The sequence below is a fragment of the Dermacentor albipictus genome, chromosome 4 (assembly GCF_038994185.2).
Source record: "Dermacentor albipictus isolate Rhodes 1998 colony chromosome 4, USDA_Dalb.pri_finalv2, whole genome shotgun sequence".
Classification (NCBI taxonomy): domain Eukaryota; kingdom Metazoa; phylum Arthropoda; class Arachnida; order Ixodida; family Ixodidae; genus Dermacentor; species Dermacentor albipictus.
In genome coordinates, this window is record NC_091824.1 from 149,492,635 (window position 1) to 149,513,710 (window position 21,076).

Sequence of the window (21,076 nt, forward strand, 5' to 3'; positions counted from 1 at the left end):
TATATCTCCTTATTGAACAAACTTATGGCTACAGATGGCAGGTTTTTGACTCTGCATGCTTTATTTGTTGTATGCCTTCTGCCACCAATATACCGGACCACACAGGCCACTGAAAACCATTGTACTGAGTGCAGCGCAACTTTTGTGTCATTATGCGGAGAAGTAGCGGACTACGCTCCAGACGGGTGGGTCATGTATGTGTTTCTCTATGGGTCGGTCGGCCACCATAATCGTGTCGTTGCTATGCGGACGCGTCTCGTTAGGCCTACGGGCGCCAAAATCGCAGAACGATCTGACAAAGTGGTCGCGCTATGCGCTCATAACTAACGTTTAAGGCGAGCTTAGAGAAAGCGAAAGCTCGTTTCGATAGTTCCTGGCGATCAACGCGAGTGAGAACGTAGCTATCACGAGAATGCACTCTGAAGCGGGAGCCATTGGTGTCGCCATGTTAGACAAAGCTATTTCTTTAGCGTTCTTAAACATTAGATATCTGTGTTCGCGCCGCACTTCCACGCATGCGATCTGTCCCGCACCACCTGCGCATGCATGAGGCGCGTGGGTGCGTACCTATAGTTTGACCTTTGTGAAGCGGCTGTGCTTCATGACGATTCTTTTTTTTTTTTGCGGAGGTTTTGGGGCAGCAGGAAATTTATGGCCATGTCTGTACAACAGGAAAGATTGGTCGGATTTTCAAACACTGCTATCTTCAAGAGTGCACGCTGGTGTTTGGCAGGCAGAAATTTCCGCATTTAATGTGTAGCTCTTGCCTTGTGGGATCGTCGACGAATATGAGTGGTTGAGGTCGGATGAGCTGCTCGGCGCAGGTAAGCAGGCGCCGGTGCGTCTTGCTAACCAAGGATACCGGGATGCGTCGCACGTCCATCAGTCCCCAACGTTCCATCGCGTTCACGACCTGCCAAAGAGGCAGCGTGGCTCACAAGGTTGCGATATGTATGGTGACAAGTGGCCGCGATAGGCTAACATAATACATGCCACTTTGATCATGGTTCTATCCATCTTTAGCAACAACAACAAATTGTTGCCGTAGTACAGTCAGAAAACCGAGACGAACATCGTTTAATCCAAGAGTCATAAGCAAATGTTCACACATGAAAGATACCCTGAAAGTTCTGCTAGGATTGAGTACGCCCACTTACTTGTTTTGACGATGTTATGTGGTGTTTTGTGGCTGAATGGCAAGATATGGCCAAACAGCACAAAGCAAGTGCTCATAACTTGTCAATGGAGCGACGAAATATTAACAGTTGATATAACGCTTAATATACCATAATTTTAAAGAGACCTAAAATCTCTCGCCTCATATGCGTGTAAAGTATACTTGTGCTAAAATATGATCATCACATACGTTAGTGAGCTCAGGATTTCTCTCAGTTTCAAGAGAAAAAGAGTGAAATTAGTCAAGAAGGAATACGCTAACCTAGACGCAGTAAGGGTAAAAGCAGATGTATTCAGGCTGGTGCTCGCAAACAAATATGCAGCTTTACAATAGGAAGATGATGCTAACACAGATGAAGATAACATAACTATGTTTTCGTTATTAGGGACTAATTTTCTAATCGTCAATTACGTATATCTTAATAATGGTTCCAAGAGCGTTTCCAATAGCTGCTGGGTTTTGTTTTAATTTTTGAGTATGAGAGCATTCGAATTTATGACAGGAACAGCTTCAACTTCAACTTTATTAATTATTCTAGTATACTCTAGAAACGTCCTCGTGGGCTCAAAGCTGCCATGAGCAGCTTGACTGGATCCAAGAGGCATTGTTGTACATGAGAGCGCGATAACAGAGACTATTTTGTAACGTAAACACTGAACAAACAAAAGCAGTTCAACCCGTACAAAATGAATTTCAACATTTTTATATATAAGCCCCTTGACAGTATAATTGTCTTGTAATACAGATGCAGACAACGTTCAAGCATATCTGATAAGATTAAGAAAAAAATCAACGATCATCATACAATTAGAATCGTTATACATGAATATATATGTTTACAAGTGAACATAATACATCTTCAATTTCCTGCGAGAAAAATTAGTAGTGTGAATTATTAAGGATATTTGGCAAAGTGTGTTTAATGGATTCTAGTTTGTATTCAGTACGAAAGCATGGTACATACCAAAGATCAGGGTTTCTGAGATGTACTGGTACCTTATGGTGCTGCAGGGTTGCTATGGATGTAAGCCAATTTCTTAACTCTTCCTTTGCAAAATAAGACATCTGTAAAACACGATATTCGTAGTATCGATCTACCCATAAAGCTTCGTACTCCTGTTACAAAGATTTTGTCTTTGATGAGGGATTGATAGTGGCAATGTGCCAATCCAGTATATAAGTGTTGCTAGCTTTTGTTGGTACGCTAGCGGTCATTACGCATACAAGCATATTAACCTAGTCTATTAGTATATTGTGACATGTTGCTGACAAGTTTATGTCGTGCGAATGAAGCGAATAAAAGTTCTTGCAGCTCAGTATTTTTGCGTTCACAAAACCACGTCAAAGCTCGTACGTGCTTGTCTGTTGGGTTCTTTTTTCCTTACCATAAAAGCAAGGTCTTGCAACATGAAGGCTAAGTGATATTATTGTTCTATGGAGAATATATGCACAGAAAATAGTAAGCTTCTTACTTTGTTGATTTTAACGCTTTTGTCTCCACCCACGCGATAGGACTCTCCTCGTGTAGTCTGCATGAACATATTGTTCTTACACAAGCATGTGCAGCAAAACTTCTCTACGTTGTAGAAGAAATTCCACACTGTACAAAAACAATTGAAGTAGAGCACTTAATAACAACTCCTACTTTATTTCACCTATGTGCTTCATTTTTATGAGATGTGACTCTCAATAACAGGGGAGGGTTTTTATAGATTTGGGGGCTGCCAACATTAGTGTCAGCACAAGTTAGCGCATCAAGTAACAGCGATTCTTCCTTCCGGCTAGCTGTCTCACTACCGATACAAATGAGAGGCTTACACAAACGCTAAATAATTACAGTGACAGCAGAACGCGCCAAAAAAACTTTTTTAAGGAAACCGAGGAAAGGGTAACGAACTGGGCCAGATGATTTGTGTTTACGCGATATATTTTTTCCTGGCAGGACGTTTTCCGAAGGATATGCGCCACAGAACAAATGCGCTGTCCAGTTGCGCTGAGGCTCACTGCTCGGAACTTGTCCTTGCGCTCTGTGGACGTGGGGAACTTCAGCTCAGCGGCGATCCACAGCGTCTCTTTCACCGAGAAACAGTCCAGGTGCAAGTCTGTCTGCGGCACGTGGCAGCTGCGATCGCTCAACTCATCCACACCCATCCGGGCGCCGTTGATGAGTACTTCGCCGCTGTAGCCCTCTCTGCTGTAAAGCAAGGTGCAGGCAGCGCCTGAGAGGGCGTTGGGATGTGGGTAACATAATTCGCTAGGCTTTCACGTATACACTCAGAGGTAAAGACTCGGAAAAAGAATCCTAAATCATATGTGGTGGCTAGCCAACTGTCGGCAAGCCAGCCTTTGATCAGTACGCTCGGCGTAGTACATGCCATTTGTTCCGTTCACCCCTTTGTTTAATTAAAGCTGCAATCACAACAAGGGGCTTATACCCCCTCTGATTTGTTTTTCTTTTCTTCATCGTTTACTTTCAGTCCTCTCGGGAAACTAAGTGAGAGTGAGACCCAAACCTGGCATTCTCAAGTTTGCCAAGGCTGCGGTCGTCATCACTGGCAACCGCCATCGCCAGCAACGAGGTGAGTTCTGAGAATGTCCTTGCGCTCGCTGCAGATTACTGCGAGTGTTACACGACCTGTCAGAGTAATATGTTTTTTTAGCCAGATAGAAAATTTAGTGACTTCAAATATATTGAGCAAAAAGAGCTGCAGCATGACTAGGAGGCAGCACGAAAGAAAAAGAAAACAGTAGAGTGAGCTTGGTTGCGCCCCATCTCGTTTACCTTGTACTTCACCTGTTCGAGCTGCCTTTCAATACAGTATGCCACCTCATCCACTACGAATTGTTTAAGGTAACTCTGCTACATTTTATTCTTGTAGCACTTTGTACTTCTTTGCTGATGTTTATTTTTGAGGCTTTGCGCTGCGCAGCCAAACATGAAATCCACCATTTGCCGGTTTTCAAGGTTGACAGAGCAGCTCTAGATTTAAATTTACAACGCCTGAAGTAAACATCAAGACGCAGCATGCCAAATAGAGAACTGGGCCAGGATGTTGCACGTGCTTTGTTGGAGCTGTCCGATGTCCTTCTAAATAGTAATGTCTAAATAGGTTGGTGTCTCTATTGTAATGTGCACAGTGATGCAGTGGTGGTCACGGTAAGCATCTATGCTTGCTCAACAACGTCCGCTTTACGCTTCGGATTGCCAGTCAACATATGTATGACAGAAGCTTTGCGCGCTTTCGTGTGACGTCTACCGCGAAGGTGACAACCCATGCACCTAAATACAGCCCATGTGCCACAATTAGCGTGTTCACTTCTTTTCAAAAGCCCGCTACCCATAAGAGTCCGCCTACCTAGGTGATGTTACGGTTTGAGATTTCTGGCCTCGTGCTACCAAGTGGTTGTTCTGAAAGCCGAATAGCATAACGTCACTGCTTTGACATTGGAAACAGTGCAACATGCACAGAAGACGTTGAACCAGTCATGCATTAAACAGAGTGCTCGCTTTGAGAAGAGAGAGAATGCGCCAGAGAAAAAAATAAACGGACTGGTTATGCGCTTTCTGAGCTGCCCTTGATTTTAAAAACTGTGTGCAATCCTGAACACTGTCATAGCATCAGAAAACGTCACAAAAAATAGAATAAAGGTTTGTCAAGGGTGCCAGCTATACCATCCTCCAATTACATTAAATCATGCCTGAGGATAAATTTACTTGTACCAAGGGTGTACCTCCAACATCTCATTAGCAGCGACCTCGCATATAGTTTAAACCGGCTCTGCATCATTTATTAGCGTTGTTTTCCACAGTAACACGCCACAGGCTGCAGGAAATGAGCGGGACCAGCGAAAACAGTGGGAAAGCGTTTACGGCACCGCAAAGGGCGCCAAACTGCACTGTTTTTGACGTTCAGTAATGCGCAAGTTGCGCGGAAGTGCAAGTGTCATCAGCAAGGCGCCATCTGGCCCAGGGCACTTTTCTAACTACTAGTGCACTTAGGTGCCGAAATGACTGGTAAAGTGCAGAAAAACATGGTAGAACAAATGTCGAGAACAAGCAGGGGGGCATTCACGGGGAGGGCTCCAGCCACATTTGGGAGCTAATTAGCACCACCGCTTCTTCAGGAGAAACGTACGTTACGTGTGCACACAGGTAAAGAGAGACACGATAGAAAATACTGATGTTGGGAAGTTTACGCAAACACTTCGAGTTGTTCCCTACATAGTTTTGGGTGAAAAAGCAAAGGCTTTGATATTTATCGCAGGGTAAATACACCTTCTTGCGTGTGTCACAGAAGTGTCGAAAACAAGGTACTCTGCAAAAAGAACATGTATCATTATGCTTTGGCTGTGTACGGCTGGGCTGTGTGCGGGCTGTGTGCGGGCTGGGTGCGGGCTGTGTGCGAGCTTTGCGGTCAGCCGGTGTGTTTGTATAGAAGATGTGTACGTACTGGCAAGGAAACTTTACTTAAAACGCTGGAAATATTACTGGTGTGACACAGCAAACGCTTTCCATGAACTACGAACTTCTGGAGAATTTAGCAGTTAGTGTGAGTTTTGTAAGCCATCGCAGCGACGTTTTTTGTGACAGCCTCCTTCATACGAGCTATATTGAACATTTCGTGGTGCACATGTTCTGCAAAATTTTCCGACGCTTAATCTGAGGAAATATTTTATAGAACGTAGAGAATTTGATGGGCTTTCAAGTTTTACCTCCCCGGGTTACCTTCAGCTTATTTGGTCAATATGAAGGATCCAAAACTTCAATACACTTCTGCACGAAAAAGTGTGCGCTCAAAACGAAGAGTGCCGTCAAGATTACCTTTTCTGGAAGCTCGGATGTCGAACATGTCCAAATAGCCGTTATAATGAGAGAAATAAATGACCATCACTTCTATGAAAATCCGCACCTCCGTTTATCCTAAACAGCATTCTTTTCATTCCTTAGTTAAACAACATTTCTAAGGACTAATTCGGACAATTTGAACAACTGTTGGTGAAATTGTCTTCTCCAGTCATTAAAACTGCCGTTTGGCGTTATCGTTATCTTGGTATACCTGACAGCACATTACGCAGTAAATAAATGCAACGTTGCATCACCATGCAAATGACAAGTGCAACACCACACTACTTTTAAAGCGAAAGCTTTACTGGCCACGAACTGGCGATTTCGCCGTGGCGGTGCTCCGAGGAGGCATATGACGTCACAACGCGCGCCTCGCCGTGGATATTTCTCCCTCTCTCTCGCTCCCTAGTCACTACTTCGCATGCGACACTAGTAGCACTGAGCCACAGGTGTTCCGCCGATGCTCAACGCCACGCCTATCCGCCGCTGCCGTTTGCTATGACGTCACACGCGTTCCTCGTCGTTGCGCTCGCCTCCGCTCGCTTCGCCAGCTGCGTCGCATGCCTGATAACATGTCGGAGGATTGACAAGGAGAGCTCGCATGCACCGCAACCACAGTTGAGGCGGCAGTATGGACGGCAACAATTCTGATAAGCAGGAGGAGGCCTGGAATCGACATCGGAACAAGCTGAAGAGGAAACGAATCGCCCAGGAAACAGACGAACAGCGCGCCGAACGACTGGCTAAACGCCGCAACATAGCTGGACAACCAGACTAACCTGGACTTGCAATCAATATTAACCAAGGCTAACCATGCTAATGCCTTAGCTTTCACTACGCATATCCTGGCATAGCCGAGCTGAGCCACTGCTATTTTTTCTACATTGCAGGCAATAGACTTGTTTCGTAACTGTGAGCGAAAGTCCTTTCCGACGGTGGTATCTATGAATTTTCCTATTGACTTCTTTTTTACTGGTCCTATTGATGTTGCTAACATTTACACGCAGCTTTGGTAGCAGTATAGAGTTGTCACCGTTGACAGCTACGAATGAGCTTTTCTGCCCAGCAATAAGAAAAATATCACGTGGCACAAAAGCAGTGAAAAGAAACAAAGGAACTGATCTTAACGCTCACTGACAGAATTGCATCGGACATATTGAAAAGACACTGTGTGAGGCGGTATGAGGTAACCGTGGTAGTCTTCATGCATTGCGAACCTAGCTGAGCAAAGGTACGTATTACCGGACCCCACAGTAACCATCTATTTCTCTTTAGGACACGGTGGCCGCGAGTGTTGTCATCACCAATTTCACGTCAATAAAGGAAAATATAATTAACTGGGGCTCCTCCAATTGCTGTTGCTATTCTTCAGCCTCGAAAGGTAAACACGTGCGAATGTTTTTAAAAACCCTGTGATTGAATGCGCTTTTTACACATCCGATTCTGTTTATCTTTCATTGCTAGTTACTACTCCTATATTACTCAAGCGGAGAAGTTGTACGCCTTGCCCTATAGCCTCCTATATAACTTCCGTGCCTCTTGGATGACCGCAAAACGGCTGTTGTTTATGGAAGTGCCGCTTACGTAAGGTTATAGTAAACATATTGATGGTAGCGATAGCCCTGACCAGGCGCTAGGCGACCATGGTACGGCGTTGCCAACGAGCAGAGGCAGCAGACAGCAAAGGTTGTTTGCGCCCTTCCCATAATAAAAGTACAGAGCTGCACTTTCGGGCGGTTCAAATCTAGGATGTCCTCATAGGTTCAAGTGGTGCGCCAGAGACCCCAACCGTAACTGCCAGCAGAAGTTCCCCAGCAGAAGTTCCAACAGCGGCGGCGTTTTATTACTTCGCTAATAATTCGACAAGTAGAAGTGTGCTACTGTCCTTTTACTCATGCACATGGATTTTTTTTTTTTTTTAGCAGCGAGCACCAACATGTATAAAGTGCGCTCGAAACAACCCTACGTAACTGGCGCCGCAGCCATAGTCAAACGATGGCCGCTCCCCATTGCTTCGCCGATGATCCGGTCGGCACATAAGTTATATGGGAGGCTATGACCATGCCCAAATGGGCTGTTCCTTGTGTATATTGCACCCGCCATGGTTGCTCAGTGGCTATTGTGTTAGGCTGCTGAGTACGAGGTCGCAGGGTCGAATCCCGGCCACGGCGGCCGCATTTCGACGGGGGCGAAATGCGAAAACACCCGTGTACTTAGATTTAGGTACACGTTAAAGAACCCCAGGTGGTCGAAATTTCCGGAGCCCTCTACTACGGCGTGCCTCATAATCAGAAAGTGGTTTTGGCACGTAAAACCCCATAATTTTTTTTTGTGTATATTGCCTCGAACACTAGTGAGTGATACCAGGGTCAACATCAATGAACAAACGAGGACGACACGTATGAGATATTCACAGGATGACGGTGGAATAACAGCGTCGTCCTGTTAGTTTATCCTACTCATCTTCTATAATGGCTACAGTTACCATCAATTCTATCAGTGCATCTGTTTGCTTGAGACTATCATAGTCCGACAGCCTTCGTTCATTTATACTTATGATATAGTGCCTCGTTACCGACTTGTGGGTGCATTATCCGCCCCCCGCTTTGGAAAGTAGTGATTTGTGCTGTATACAAGGTTCACCACAGCCATAGAACATATATCATTGTTCATACCATGCTGTTTTAACGAACCTTAGGACGGTGAATATATTGCCCTTTGTAGAACAAAGCATTTAAACAAAAAATGAAGGGGGGGGGGGCTTGTGGCAGACAAAATTCGCAAATTAGGTGCAATTCTATAGATAATCTCGAAATGCAATTTCTTTTTCAAAACGTTACAGGTATTTCTGCAGAGGAAAAAACAAATCAACAAAAATAATAAACCGCAAAATTAACAAAGTCAAGCTACTCCAAGGATGCGCGAACTTATCGTGGGAAGACAGCGAAGAAAGATGAAGTTTAAAGTGACAAATTCCCCTGCTTATCTGACAAAAACAAAATTATGATAAGGTGGTAACGTTACTCGTCAAGTTTCCGAAAGAATCAAGGAGACTTTTCCCATATCGGCAGCACGCAACCTTACTGCTCACGTGTACTTTCCTTTCGTTAGTGAAGGGTACCCACAGCGATCAATCGCTCCGTCAGGGACCACGCGATGGACGAAGAAGAGATCAAAAACAACAAAATACAAGACACAGCATGAGTGAACGTAGAATGTGGAGCGAAAGACGATATTCAATAATGCACCAAACAACACGCAACGAGAACCGAAAACGGAGCTCCGCGAAATCCATCACCCTCGCTGGGGACGACAGTGATTAATGCGCGTGACATGTACTCGAAGAAGATTAGCGGTCGACGGAGTGGCTTCACGCAAGAATGATCGCTAAGGCAAAAAAGACATAAAAAGTGGTGTTGTGGCTGCTGAAATACTGCTTTCGTGGACTTCTCTGTAGCACGCCCAGCGCGGCACTTCCAGATAATGAACTCCAAACCAGCGTTTCGTGAAAGCGAGTACTTCGGCGGTAGCGTCACTCTCGCTAGTTCGATTGCCTGGACTCGAAATGACGTGAACCCTAATTAATATCCGCACATGCCAAGAGCACGCCAGGCAAGTCTTCTTTGTATCTTCTTCCATGATAAAATATTACCGAGGGTGCGTGGTTAATTTTGTGTTGCCCAAATGAATAATGTTACCGCATTTACGGCTGGTTCACCGTCCTCCAGACAGCCGACAATGAACTTAATTTTACTGGTTGTAACGCGTAAGGCAATACATAAAATATTGGATAGCCACACGTAAGGACAAAGAATTACGTGTTGGTGCGAGATGTGCATTGAGTTTAATTGGTTCGGCAGCAATAAATTATTTGAAACTAACTTACCCCTTTCCTTCTTTTTTACAGAGTCACTGCCTAGGTGTGAATGTTAGATTTATAGAGCTGGATAAGGCCCCATTTTAACCGTTTTCAATGATGTATCATGCAAGGCATTTCTTTGTGGCTTTTTTATTTTTGTTTTCATGGCGCAACAGTAAACGATGTAAAATATCAGTGCGACCAACGTGTGCCCCCCCCCCCCTCCCGTAAGCTCTCCATAAAAAAAAATTAGATGACGCTTAAGCTTCACCTTTAGGAGTAGAATGCTATAGCATTCAGAGGTCCCCGAGTGCTTCTCACGCGTCCTGGTAAATGCAGCTTATGTTACCGTAATGTTCACCGGGAAATGCTGGTGGCGAACACTATCCACAAAGGCAAGCTTAGCGTGTTTTTTTTTTTATGGTGTCGAAGGAACCGAGGGGGCCGCGATATCCTACTAAGACAGACCTCAAACGGCAGCTGAAAAACGCTATCGTGTTAATAGGGTTTTGTGTTTGAGTTTCCGCGTAACAGAGTTGCATTTTCTCGCATATTAATATTACAATCCGACGCTGTCATGTCTGCAGGTTGTGTGTAATTCGTACTTTACGATTTTTCGTCGTATTTCTCTACCTTGAGAAATTCAATTAGTTCAGTAATTTCCTTGCGCCACATGGAGGACCTGCGTGGTTGGATATGCGTGGTTCGAGTATCTTTTTCGACGCCGGACGACACGGGGCCCTTAACGCTGTCGCGTTAAAACATGCGACCCTATAAGTTACATGTATTAAAACCTTTAGTTATGACACAACAGTTTCGTTATATCCCCAAACACTAGCTCGCAAGATTTTTGTTATAGTCCTGTAAAAATAACTCACGAAAAATGCTACTTGACTGAGAACAGTTATGTGCACGGAGAGTACTAGTAGCTGAACTGTACTCCGCCGTCGTATTACGGGCGTATTGCTTTTGCATGTTTCTTTTTCTTTTTTGTAGAAGGCCACCTTGATGCTTTATAATAGAAGAAGTATGAATCTTACAGTTGCAGTACCACGTGTCTCAGTTTTACCTTGCATCACTTTTTTTTCTTTACGCCAAGCATCTGTCGTCCTTAGTTCGCGCTCTCTTCAAGGCGTCAGCCCCAGCTAGTGCGAAGGATTCCAGATTCCCGCGTTTTCCTAACATGCAATTTAATTTCAGTGCATGGCGAATGCCGTGGTTGAAGTATGGCGGAGCTCCGCTTTTCGATTCGTCTTTGTGTATTAGTTGTCGCGTATAATGGCACTGCATGTTCACAGTCATTGGTGAGAAAGAAAGGAAGCCAGGTTATGCGCGCGCCACATTACCAATATCCGGACAGTATGTTGAGCAGCGTGGACTTCCCGCTGTTTGGTGGTCCCAAGATGGCGACCAAGTCACCGGGCCCGGCGCAACCGCTCATGCTCCGCACCGCTGTCTTCCTCCGCGACGGCTTCGTGATCGATTCCACTGTCTTCTCAAAAATCCCTGCGAGGGGGGGGGGGGGCGGGTTGAAAATAGAGCCAGATTAACCACAGCCCCGGTCGCCTCTCGCGCGTGTTTATAAGTAACTTTATACATACTTCATCAACATAAGGATCTCTATGAACTTGACTGATTGGTATGCCATTGCATGAAATCAGTACAAAAAATTCTTTACGGAATGTGCATCAAATTCGTGGAGAAAATAAAGCTTTAGCTTGCTTCTAACTGACGAGTGGCAAAAGCGCGTACATAAAAGTTCGACATGTTTCCTGAATTTATAAACCAAGGAATGTTTCTGCCTTCCACATTTACGGTCAGCTAACTTCACCGGGCACCCCCTAGAAAGAAGAAATTAGCGCATGACAGCACAAATCGCCACGCTGACAACGTACATGTCTGGACTTGTTATTGCAGAATAGCTATAAATGGTGGTTGCCCGAGAACACGACACGACACGAAACGAAAAGTACAACGACTGCGCAAGACTCATTACATGTACTCTTGGGTTTTTTTTTTTCGTACAGTGTTTTGTTTCACATGCGGCACACCACTATTAGGTTGAAATATTCGGTCATGAATGGCCATCGGGGAAACACTAATTAAGTATTTTTCATACTAACAAGTCTGGCTGTGAAATTGTTCTCACGGGTTTGCAGTAGAAAGTGTATATTTCCTTGCTGTTTTTTAGTGCTAGCTGCAGTAGAACATAGCGCTTAGCGCAGAAAAGGCACAAAACTGCGACCTGCTCCTTTCAATGCCAGCACGGATGCTGCGGGAAGAAAAGGAGCGCGTCCTACAACTCCTGAGGAGACAAGGCAAGGTACCCCTAACAATGGGCACGGTGCAGGATATGTCGTTCCAGCGTATGGTGGTGCGCAGTTCTTCGGCCAGCCCGTTTCCAGGAGGCGCCGTCTTGACGGCCGTCTCGTGCGAGCCCTGTGCCAGCGGGAACTGCACCTTGCGCAACAGCTCCGAGTCCGAGAATGTGGTAGCCGTGCCTTTGTCAGCTGTGCGGAGAGAGCGAACGGGCACTGTCTCGTTTGACGCTTCCACTAAAGAGCAGAGTTCATTGATTATAATGTCGCTTCCAATTTTTCTACTCATTTCGTGCGATGAATTTTTTTTCCTATGAGGCAGTATCAAGCCTGTTCTAATGGCACTAGGCGATGTTCGCGTGCAACTTTGACCAGCACTTGATCTTTACCTTGCAACTTTGAGAGGTGCTGGGAGCATGATCGAATAAGGCTGGATGATAAACTTTGCTTTACAGGCATCACACCCACTTGATGAAACAGCTTGGCGCTGGACTCTTATAGTGCTCTACACCGGCGTGCAAGCATTAGCATTTGATTTGCATACATTTTCCTTTTATTTATTCATACCATGTTTCCTTAGTTTGGAACTGCTCTAGTGTAGCTGCAGTTCCTGCGCAGTGCTCTGAAAGACAGCGCTCAGTCTCGCCCTTTAGAGGCAGCATGAATAAGGAAGCTTTGCTACTGCAATACTGACTAAAGGGCCTCTACTTATCGTCACGTTACTGTCTACTACAACTAAAGCTACGACCTTTAGGGGCTTTTTTTACCCGATTTTCCACTACTTTGCTGTCTACTGCAATTAAATAGCCGTGTGTTAGATAGGTACCTGCCGTGGATGGCACCACGTCGGATGAGAAAGCCGGTCAAGAAAACTCATACAGGGCATTGCTGCTGTTATCGAATCCAAAGATAACGTTGCGCACGAGCAATGCCACCGTAGCTCTTCATCGTCTAGTTCACAACAGGTACTCTATCCAGTCTCCACTATCCACTATGTCCCTGCTCTGTAACTTGTAGAACGAGATCCTCCAAAAAGTAAACACAGGGGCATTAAAGGTCAATGCTTGCGAGAAAGCAGCGTCAAATTACTTAGCCTTTCTGTGGGCCAGAATTCACATTTTACAGAAATTTAACCTCATGCCAAATATGAAAATATCAACACAGATACGCTGCATAAGGTGAATTACAATTTTCGCCATATTTATATCTATGCTTTCACCAGCGAGGCTTCCAGGTCGAAAAAGAGAATCTCCGAGAGACAAACGCGACAAATAACTCCTGAGTTGTCCATTTCCACTGCACTGGTGAATATGACTCTACATTCAATTAACAAACTAGCCAGCTATAGATAAGTTGTCCACATCTGTGTCGACTGAGTAGCAACACGCTTTTAAATAAACAAATCCCACCAATAAACACATCTTACATTTGAGGAGGAAAAATGCTGTGGAATGTTACTTATGTAAAAACACGGGATTTGGGTTTTTTACTCATGTCCAACTACTTTTGAATTCACACTGCGGTCAGCAAGTTATAACTAAATGTTTAAGTTCTTTTACATTGTATTTTCTAATGGTTACATGTTAATTCCTTATAGTAAAAGGCGCAAGGAAAGAAACTGACTGCGACCGAAAACGTATAGGCAATTGGGATTGACGCAATTTTTATACAGTTCACTGCTCTTTATGTTTTTAAGGGAAGGGCATATTGAATTGCAATGAGGCGCGCTTAATTTTAGAAATTCCTAGTTTTTCACTTTCCGCAAAAACAAATTAAAAAAAACGACGTAAAGGTGCTCGCTCATGCAAAGAAAATTTGCCTTAGTTTTAGGAAATAACCTTCAACGTTCGAAAACTTATTACAACAGTTGATGTTTTTGTGCGCTCGCCCACTTTTCCTTTATTGCGTCACAGTCGAAGTGAAGGCACGCCACATCAGTGTATTCAAGAAGTGTTTCTATAAGTTGTGCACGTGTAGCGTGAACATGGGGAACCTTTAGAAAATCTTTAGAATGTCACGTTAAACTTGCCATGATTAGAGGATGCTGCTGTGTGGTTGGCCGAGCCTCCTTTTTCTGAAAAGTTGACAAACAATGCAATGGGAAACGAAGTGGATTTACCCGACAAGAACGTAAAAAGAAACAACACACACACGCACGCACGCGCACGTGCACGCGCGTACACACACACACACGCACACGCACACGCACACACACGCACACGCACGCACACGCACACGCACGCACGCACACACGCACACACACACACACACACACACACACACACACACACACACACACACACCGCCTTGGAGATCTGTCATAGGACGTGACATGCATGGATCAGACTTTCGCACATCCTAACAGCACAAAACAAAGTAACGAAGAGCTTTAAAGTTGCAGTTTCCAATAAGTATGATAAATGCGCATAATTTCGAAGAAAGAATAACTTTCTGCAAGTTAAGGCTTGAAGGTGCACTGACTTTGCAGGTCTTCTTTCGTTGGAGATGTTGGTGTCGCTTTCTCTGCAGTGTAAATGGACAAAAAAAACACAAATATAATTACACTATTATTGCACAGATGCTAATGAAGTCTATATCAACATGCTTTCAACCCCATGAGGTCCTGGTAAATTATATGGTTAGCTCATGAGTAAGCAAGAACAAAGCATTCAGCAAAGTATCGAGAACAGTTTGCACCAAGATAAGCATGTACCAAATCGCGCTGATAGAAAAGTTCAAGAAATATCGCATTGACTTACCCAAAGACAATACAACTCGCAGTAACAGAACGGCACGTATGACAAAGTAACTGTATAGTAACAACAGAGTACGTATTGTGAGACTTGTGTTATTTTTGCGTAAGTCCTGGCGGCACAACAAGTTTTTGAAATGTTCCACCAAATAAGTCAAGGTCAAGCTATATATGACATGACAGTGTCTATAACTACGACAGTATGGTATCGCGCATGCTCGCATGGAAAAAGAAGGAATAAAGGCGAACTGATTTGTGAAGGCACATGAAAAACACAGCTTCATCACACGACGTTACAATTTCAATAAAAATGTGCACGGTGCATGCCGCTATCTAGTGTGAGTGGTGTCGCATGGTAAGCAGACACTATATTTTACAAAAAAAATTGAAAGCATGTGTCCCAAACCCAAGAAGCATTTCTACTGACAAGAATGTTTATGCTCACTTACGTGATGCATTGTCGACAGACAAGTGCGTGCTGGCTCATATAAATGCTCGCACCAAAGAGCGACGACATTGAACTACTACTACTGAGCCGGACACGACGTGAACGCTTGCACCTTGCAGAGTTCAACGCTGGTCGTACGATACCTGGTTGCTGACCGTCATTACATGAGTCGGCATTGTTGTAGCATGTGCAAAGAAAAAGAACCCGAGAAAAACCTACAACGAGAGCATACAGTTTACGGAGCACTTTAGCTGACCGCTACATTGCAAGCATTCCCTAATGGCCACTGTGCAGTGAACCCCGAGGGACGCCGGACTACAGAAGCTAAGTGAAGGTATAAGAAAGGCCTACCTGGCGTGTTGACGCTTGCCATCTTGGCGCTTTTGCTGAGCGTGGTGCCAGTTCGGCACGCGCACCGCGCGCACTGCCATATTCATGTGTGTTTTCTTTCTCCTTTTTCTTTACCATTGGTTTGACTGCCCACTCTGTGCTATATAGTTCAGAAAAACGGCCGCCAAGTGCTCGCAGTTCATCTGTTCTGCTTGTAAAGAGAGAAATAGTAGAGTTACCTTTCAGCGCAGTGCAAAATTTCCAAGAACGCCTTCTATAGGTAGTAAGGTTTATCTCGTGGGGGATCTCATTTTCGGTTTCTGGAGACGGATAGAGACACATTTCATTTTGCTCCTGATCCAAAGTTTGAATATTAGACAATTTTAGCAGAGAAACTCTTACGCTCCGCTCGGCTGTGCTGACGCTGTGAAATGGTGAAATTGCGAAGAGGTGCGTCGTAAACGTTATTTATAACGCCTTCTTAGCCATCGCGTCTCCCAGAGCCGCCTGCCGCTCCCAGTTAGCTTGGCTGTACAACGACAAAGAAGTCAAATACACCCAACCTCCCGCTTCGTTTAATCGTCTTCGTAGAGAAGCGTCGGCAGCGTTCTGCGTTTCGTTCGCGTAGAAGCGTTGTGGGAATACGCACTAGTGCTTTCGCTGGGCGGCTGCGTGCAAATTGTTAACGGACTAGTTTGAGCAGCTTGGACCGTAAATGCTCTGTTACAAAGGACGATTGCTTGATTTGTCACAACAAAGAGTTTAATCTGCTCGTTCGAAAGACTTCGCCTTGTTCCTCGTAAGTCCTCATGCGAGTTATTCATCCGCTCCAGGGCTCTGGCCGGATAGGGGGGGGGGGGGGGGGGGGCAGTAAACGTGAGCAGGCTGAACGTGGGAGCAAGAACACAGCTGATGCTCTACAGAATAAATTAAGTTGTTTCAACCTGCTCCACTGGCGAGTCCCGGACTATATATATATATATATATAGAGAGAGAGAGAGAGAGAAGGGAAGACGGAAAGGCAGGGAGGTCCCGGACTATAGATTCACTGACAGCAGAGGTCAATAATTGGGAATACGTTTGCTGTGTACACTGAGATCAGGGAGTAAATTTTATTTTACAGTAGATGCCGAGGCTCTAATAAGCACTAATGAAGGCCTGGCTCACGCCATTGCTTGCACCCGATCGGTGAATATAAATTGCTTGTGCCTGCGCTCATAATCCAGTCTTCAAAAAGGAAATCCTATAATGCGAGCACTTCGCTTAAGCACCTCTCTTAATCGCATGCCAGAATGTTTATTTTTGCTGATATTAACATCATTATTGCGTAATGTGTTTAAAATTAGTGCGGGTACTTGTGATTCTGGTCGCCTAAAAACACGTGTATCCACCCTATGCAGTCGAAAGGAGTAAGGTGTCATCAATGCATATAAAACACAGATACGGCCAGTTGGCATGAAGAAAGATGCGCAAGTTGGGTTCACGTTGATGAGCTCAGAAAATTCGGCGCAAGAAAAGACTACGAGCATAAAGAAGAACGAATACAGAAAATCTTGTCCTTGATCTTCTTCATGCTTGTAATCACTTTGTTCACTTAAATGTTATTCTAAAAATGAACACTGCCAGTTCTTCGACTGATTAGGAAATGGGCCTGCGCACATTTTGTTTTCTTGCATCCCTCCCCTTATCTCATTGTGCAATTGTCGAATCGAATGTTAAAATGAAACATTACGTGAAAGAGTATATAGTTGCAATATATATATATATATATATATATATATATATATATATATATATATATATATATACATATGTACAGCTCACCGTGTGAGCTGTTCTGATACACTCAGCAAGTTCTGACGTCGAATTTGAATTGATTGTGTTGAGGCACCGGAACATAGCGGTGCAAGACAAAAGAAAGGACACCACTGAGACTTCGTAGGTGCCACTCCGAGTAGCTAATTACCTTTGGTGTGTGCTTTCAAGAATCACAGCATTTTAAGGAGCCATGTCTTGGCTGCATAGAACCTTCACCTTATCCCAACCCTCCTGTAGTCCCTCGTTGAGACTTTAACGAGAAATGGTATGAACCACGCAGCACCAGTTCCAATAAGCTTTGTTTCCTTCACAAAAATCAGTTTATATATATGACTTATTGCTGCGTAATATATAGTTCTAGCTTTTAACATATTCGCCGTATTTCACTGGGCTGTGCGCTTTCCAGCGCGCGAAGGAAACCTCGAATAATGACAGCAATATTGGCTGTGAGGTCGGTACTAATGCGTTTTCTTTATTTTCCTTTTTTTTTTCATACATTCAACTCTCTGCTACGCAGCTTTTCACTCTCACCGTTACTTTCCATTTTCAAGTTAACGGTAGCACTAGCGCTTTTTCTCGCTTTCCCATAACAGCACAAAAAGAGTTTCTCTAGAGATTCCTTCGAAGAAATTTGGGAGTCATTTGGCAGGCAGAAAACCAACGACCTCGCTCGAAGCGGTTGATTCATTCATACCAAGGATGATTATGGCGGCTTTCCTGTAGGAAAATGTCGCCCATTAATCACGGGTTTCCGTTTGACCCTAATAATCCTTCTCCTTCCGGATGAACACTGCAGCCAAAAAGAAAAAAAGACAGAAAAGAAAGACGAAACAGAGCATGAGCGGGGGACGCGTAAGAAGACTTATACGTTCAAAGCCAACGAGAACGAATTTATAAAAAAAAAGAGCGCCAACTTCACAGCTTCCTATCGTTCTGGACGAATAAAATATTACGTCAATTTATGCGCCCTGTACGGAGCGTGACCATTCGGGTGCTTACAGCTTAAGAATGGAGCCTTGCGAGGACCGCAACGACAGTAATTCACCGTAGGGCCAACGGCTCCACTGGGCGCTGGGGGATCAGAGGGAGGTGGACGTGGGATGAATAAGATAAAACCGAAACGAGAGCATCAGGAAGGGCTAAATGAAAAGTCTAGGAGAAGAAACGAACAAAAGTAGTGAAGAAGTGTTTCCGAATGTTACGCCACATAACTAATCCTCTCTTTTGTTACCCTCCGGCGACTACAGTGGGGTAATTTCTTTTTCTCTCTTCTCCTTCTCCAGTCTGCATTGCGCACAACAGACCTTCCCCCCTCCCCCTTTCCCCATCGCTTCTTCGCAGTCTCTAATTCAACTTTCTAACGCCGTAATTGTCACCGAAGCAAGACAAGAAACGTCTCGATAGAGGCTGCGCATTATAATTTATGATACAGAGAAATTCCGCATTATTCGATAAACGAAACAGCTTTCCTTTCGTTTGAAACACAAAGAAATCAAGGAAAAAATTAAGTTTGTAGCGAGGTTGAGAATTGTGTAAAAGTATTCTTTTCCGTCTTTGTTATATAACAGTGAAGCTAACCACAACAGCTTGAGTCTTTTTTTTTCCCTTAATCACTTTGAAGAAGCCATTATTACTTATAGTCAGCTTTTAAATTGAGCAGCGCGCTCGACATTTTTTACAATTTCATTTGCCTTTCAACGCTCGTTGTTTTTGTTTTCCCTAAAATACTTTTTGTACATTAAACTGCTTTGACAAATTAGCTCGCATTGCAATAATTCAAGTATTACTCTATAATTTCTGGTACTGACAAATTATGACATCAGTTAGGCGTCAGGTGGGAACAATACCATAAAGAATATTCCTACTACACGTCCATACACATGAAAATTGCTACTGCCAGTCAATATCGAGCCTGTTGTTGCATCTGTTGTCATATGTGTGTCTATCTACTTGAACTAATATAAACACGCGCTGATACAGCGCAACGTTGAAATCTAAATGATGCGAAGCATTTTTCACTTCAAAAGATAGCAGGAGTGGCGGATGACACGAGCTAATCGCCTCTAGGTGTTAAGTGTCTACGTCACGAGGACGAAAACCATGTATAATGATCGTCGAGGGAACATTGTTCATGAGGAGTGCGCAGCACAAAGAAGTATGACCCAAATCTAAATAGTAAATACACCTAACACTTTAAACCTATTCTGTCACAGCGGCTCATAATCATCCTGGAGATTAGGCCTCGAACGGCTGCACCCCCAGTGGCACATAACGCCATATCCTGAGGCAAGGGTGGAGGGGAAGAAAAGGAAACATTATATTTTTCTTTCGTGCTGACATAGCCAGCTACCCGCCGTGGTTGCTCAGTGGCTATGGTGTTGGGCTGCTGAGCACGAGGTCGCGGGATCGAATCCCGGCCATGGCGGCCGCATTTCGATGGGGGCGAAATGCGAAAACACCCGTGTGCTTAGATTTAGGTGCACGTTAAAGAACCCCAGGTGGTCAAAATTTCCGGAGTCCTCCACTACGGCGTGCCTCATAATCAGAAAGTGGTTTTGGCACGTAAAACCCCAAATATTATTATTATACATAGGCAGCTGAAATATCTGTGCCAAAGCGGGCTTCTTCACAATAAAAAGACTTTGCGGAACATATCTGTGTCACATGTGTGTGCCATCACGTATAACCATGTAAAGCTGACACTAATTAAATTATAGGGTTGCACGTGCCAAAACCACGATTTTATTATGAGGCACGCCGTAGTGGAGGACTCCGGAATAATTTCGACCAGCAGGGGTTCTTTAGCCTGCACTTAAATACAGGTACACGGATGTTTGCGTTTTTTACCCCCATTCGAAATGCGGCCGCCGTAGCCGGGATTCGATCCCACGACCACCATTCTTAGCAGCCCAACACCATAGCCACTAACCAACCACGGCGTGTAAAATCGACATGCTGAATATCGTTCGCGCGCTCCGTATGTGACAAAACCTTTCACCATACTGCCTTTCCAAGCGGAACGGCCATCTTCCCCCTGAGTTTCTGCCTCATTCCAGTAAGGAGTAACGAAGGTTCTTTAGAAAACTCAGTACTCAGGACAATGACGCATACTGTTGCACGCGCGCTCACTTCAGAACTTTTCTTTCAGAACAGTTTTCTAGCGGATAAACTAGAACAAACACTGTTTTTAATGAACAAACATTAGATGTTTTAGAAAGTCTGTGCAGTAGGTTAAGAAATTAGAGCCAACCCATTCAGAAATCACTTGTACCTTCGCAGGAGAATCAAAATTGCGCTTAAGGCGTGTTCGGGCTATGTATGACGACAATGCACATAAGGCGAAACGTCGGCCCAACTTCCACTGTGGTTCTTGGTTCGATACATATATTTACATTGCCGTCTCATTACCGTCTTCTTGGTGTAACGTTTTCAAGATTTTCCATATCGACTGGACCCGTCGCCTATGAGCGGGCTCCCTTAGAAGATCAGTGTCATCACATACGCGAGAAATCTGTCAAGTGTTATGTG

The 21,076-nt window shown here is 44.4% G+C and overlaps 1 protein-coding gene and 1 long non-coding RNA gene across 3 annotated transcripts in view; one reads left to right on the forward strand and one right to left on the reverse strand.

Annotated features, from left to right (window-relative positions):
• LOC135902204 (uncharacterized) overlaps positions 1 to 3,749 on the forward strand; it is a 288,754-nt gene extending 285,005 nt beyond the window's left edge. Inside the window, exon 4 of the long non-coding RNA XR_010564440.2 lies at positions 3,655 to 3,749. This is a non-coding gene — a long non-coding RNA (uncharacterized lncRNA). The remainder of the gene's footprint in view (positions 1 to 3,654) is intronic.
• LOC135902203 (ATP-binding cassette subfamily G member 4-like) overlaps positions 1 to 15,846 on the reverse strand; it is a 42,743-nt gene extending 26,897 nt beyond the window's left edge. For both annotated transcript variants that reach the window (XM_065432179.1, XM_065432180.1), the window contains exons 1-7: positions 15,752 to 15,846; positions 14,682 to 14,723; positions 14,230 to 14,274; positions 12,210 to 12,392; positions 11,229 to 11,388; positions 3,182 to 3,371; positions 768 to 913 (exon numbers count right to left, since the gene is read on the reverse strand). In XM_065432179.1, the coding sequence (XP_065288251.1) occupies positions 768 to 913; positions 3,182 to 3,371; positions 11,229 to 11,388; positions 12,210 to 12,392; positions 14,230 to 14,274; positions 14,682 to 14,723; positions 15,752 to 15,773 (788 nt within the window). In that variant the 5' untranslated portion in view covers positions 15,774 to 15,846. The remainder of the gene's footprint in view (positions 1 to 767; positions 914 to 3,181; positions 3,372 to 11,228; positions 11,389 to 12,209; positions 12,393 to 14,229; positions 14,275 to 14,681; positions 14,724 to 15,751) is intronic.
• Between the last annotated feature and the right edge of the window lie 5,230 nt (positions 15,847 to 21,076).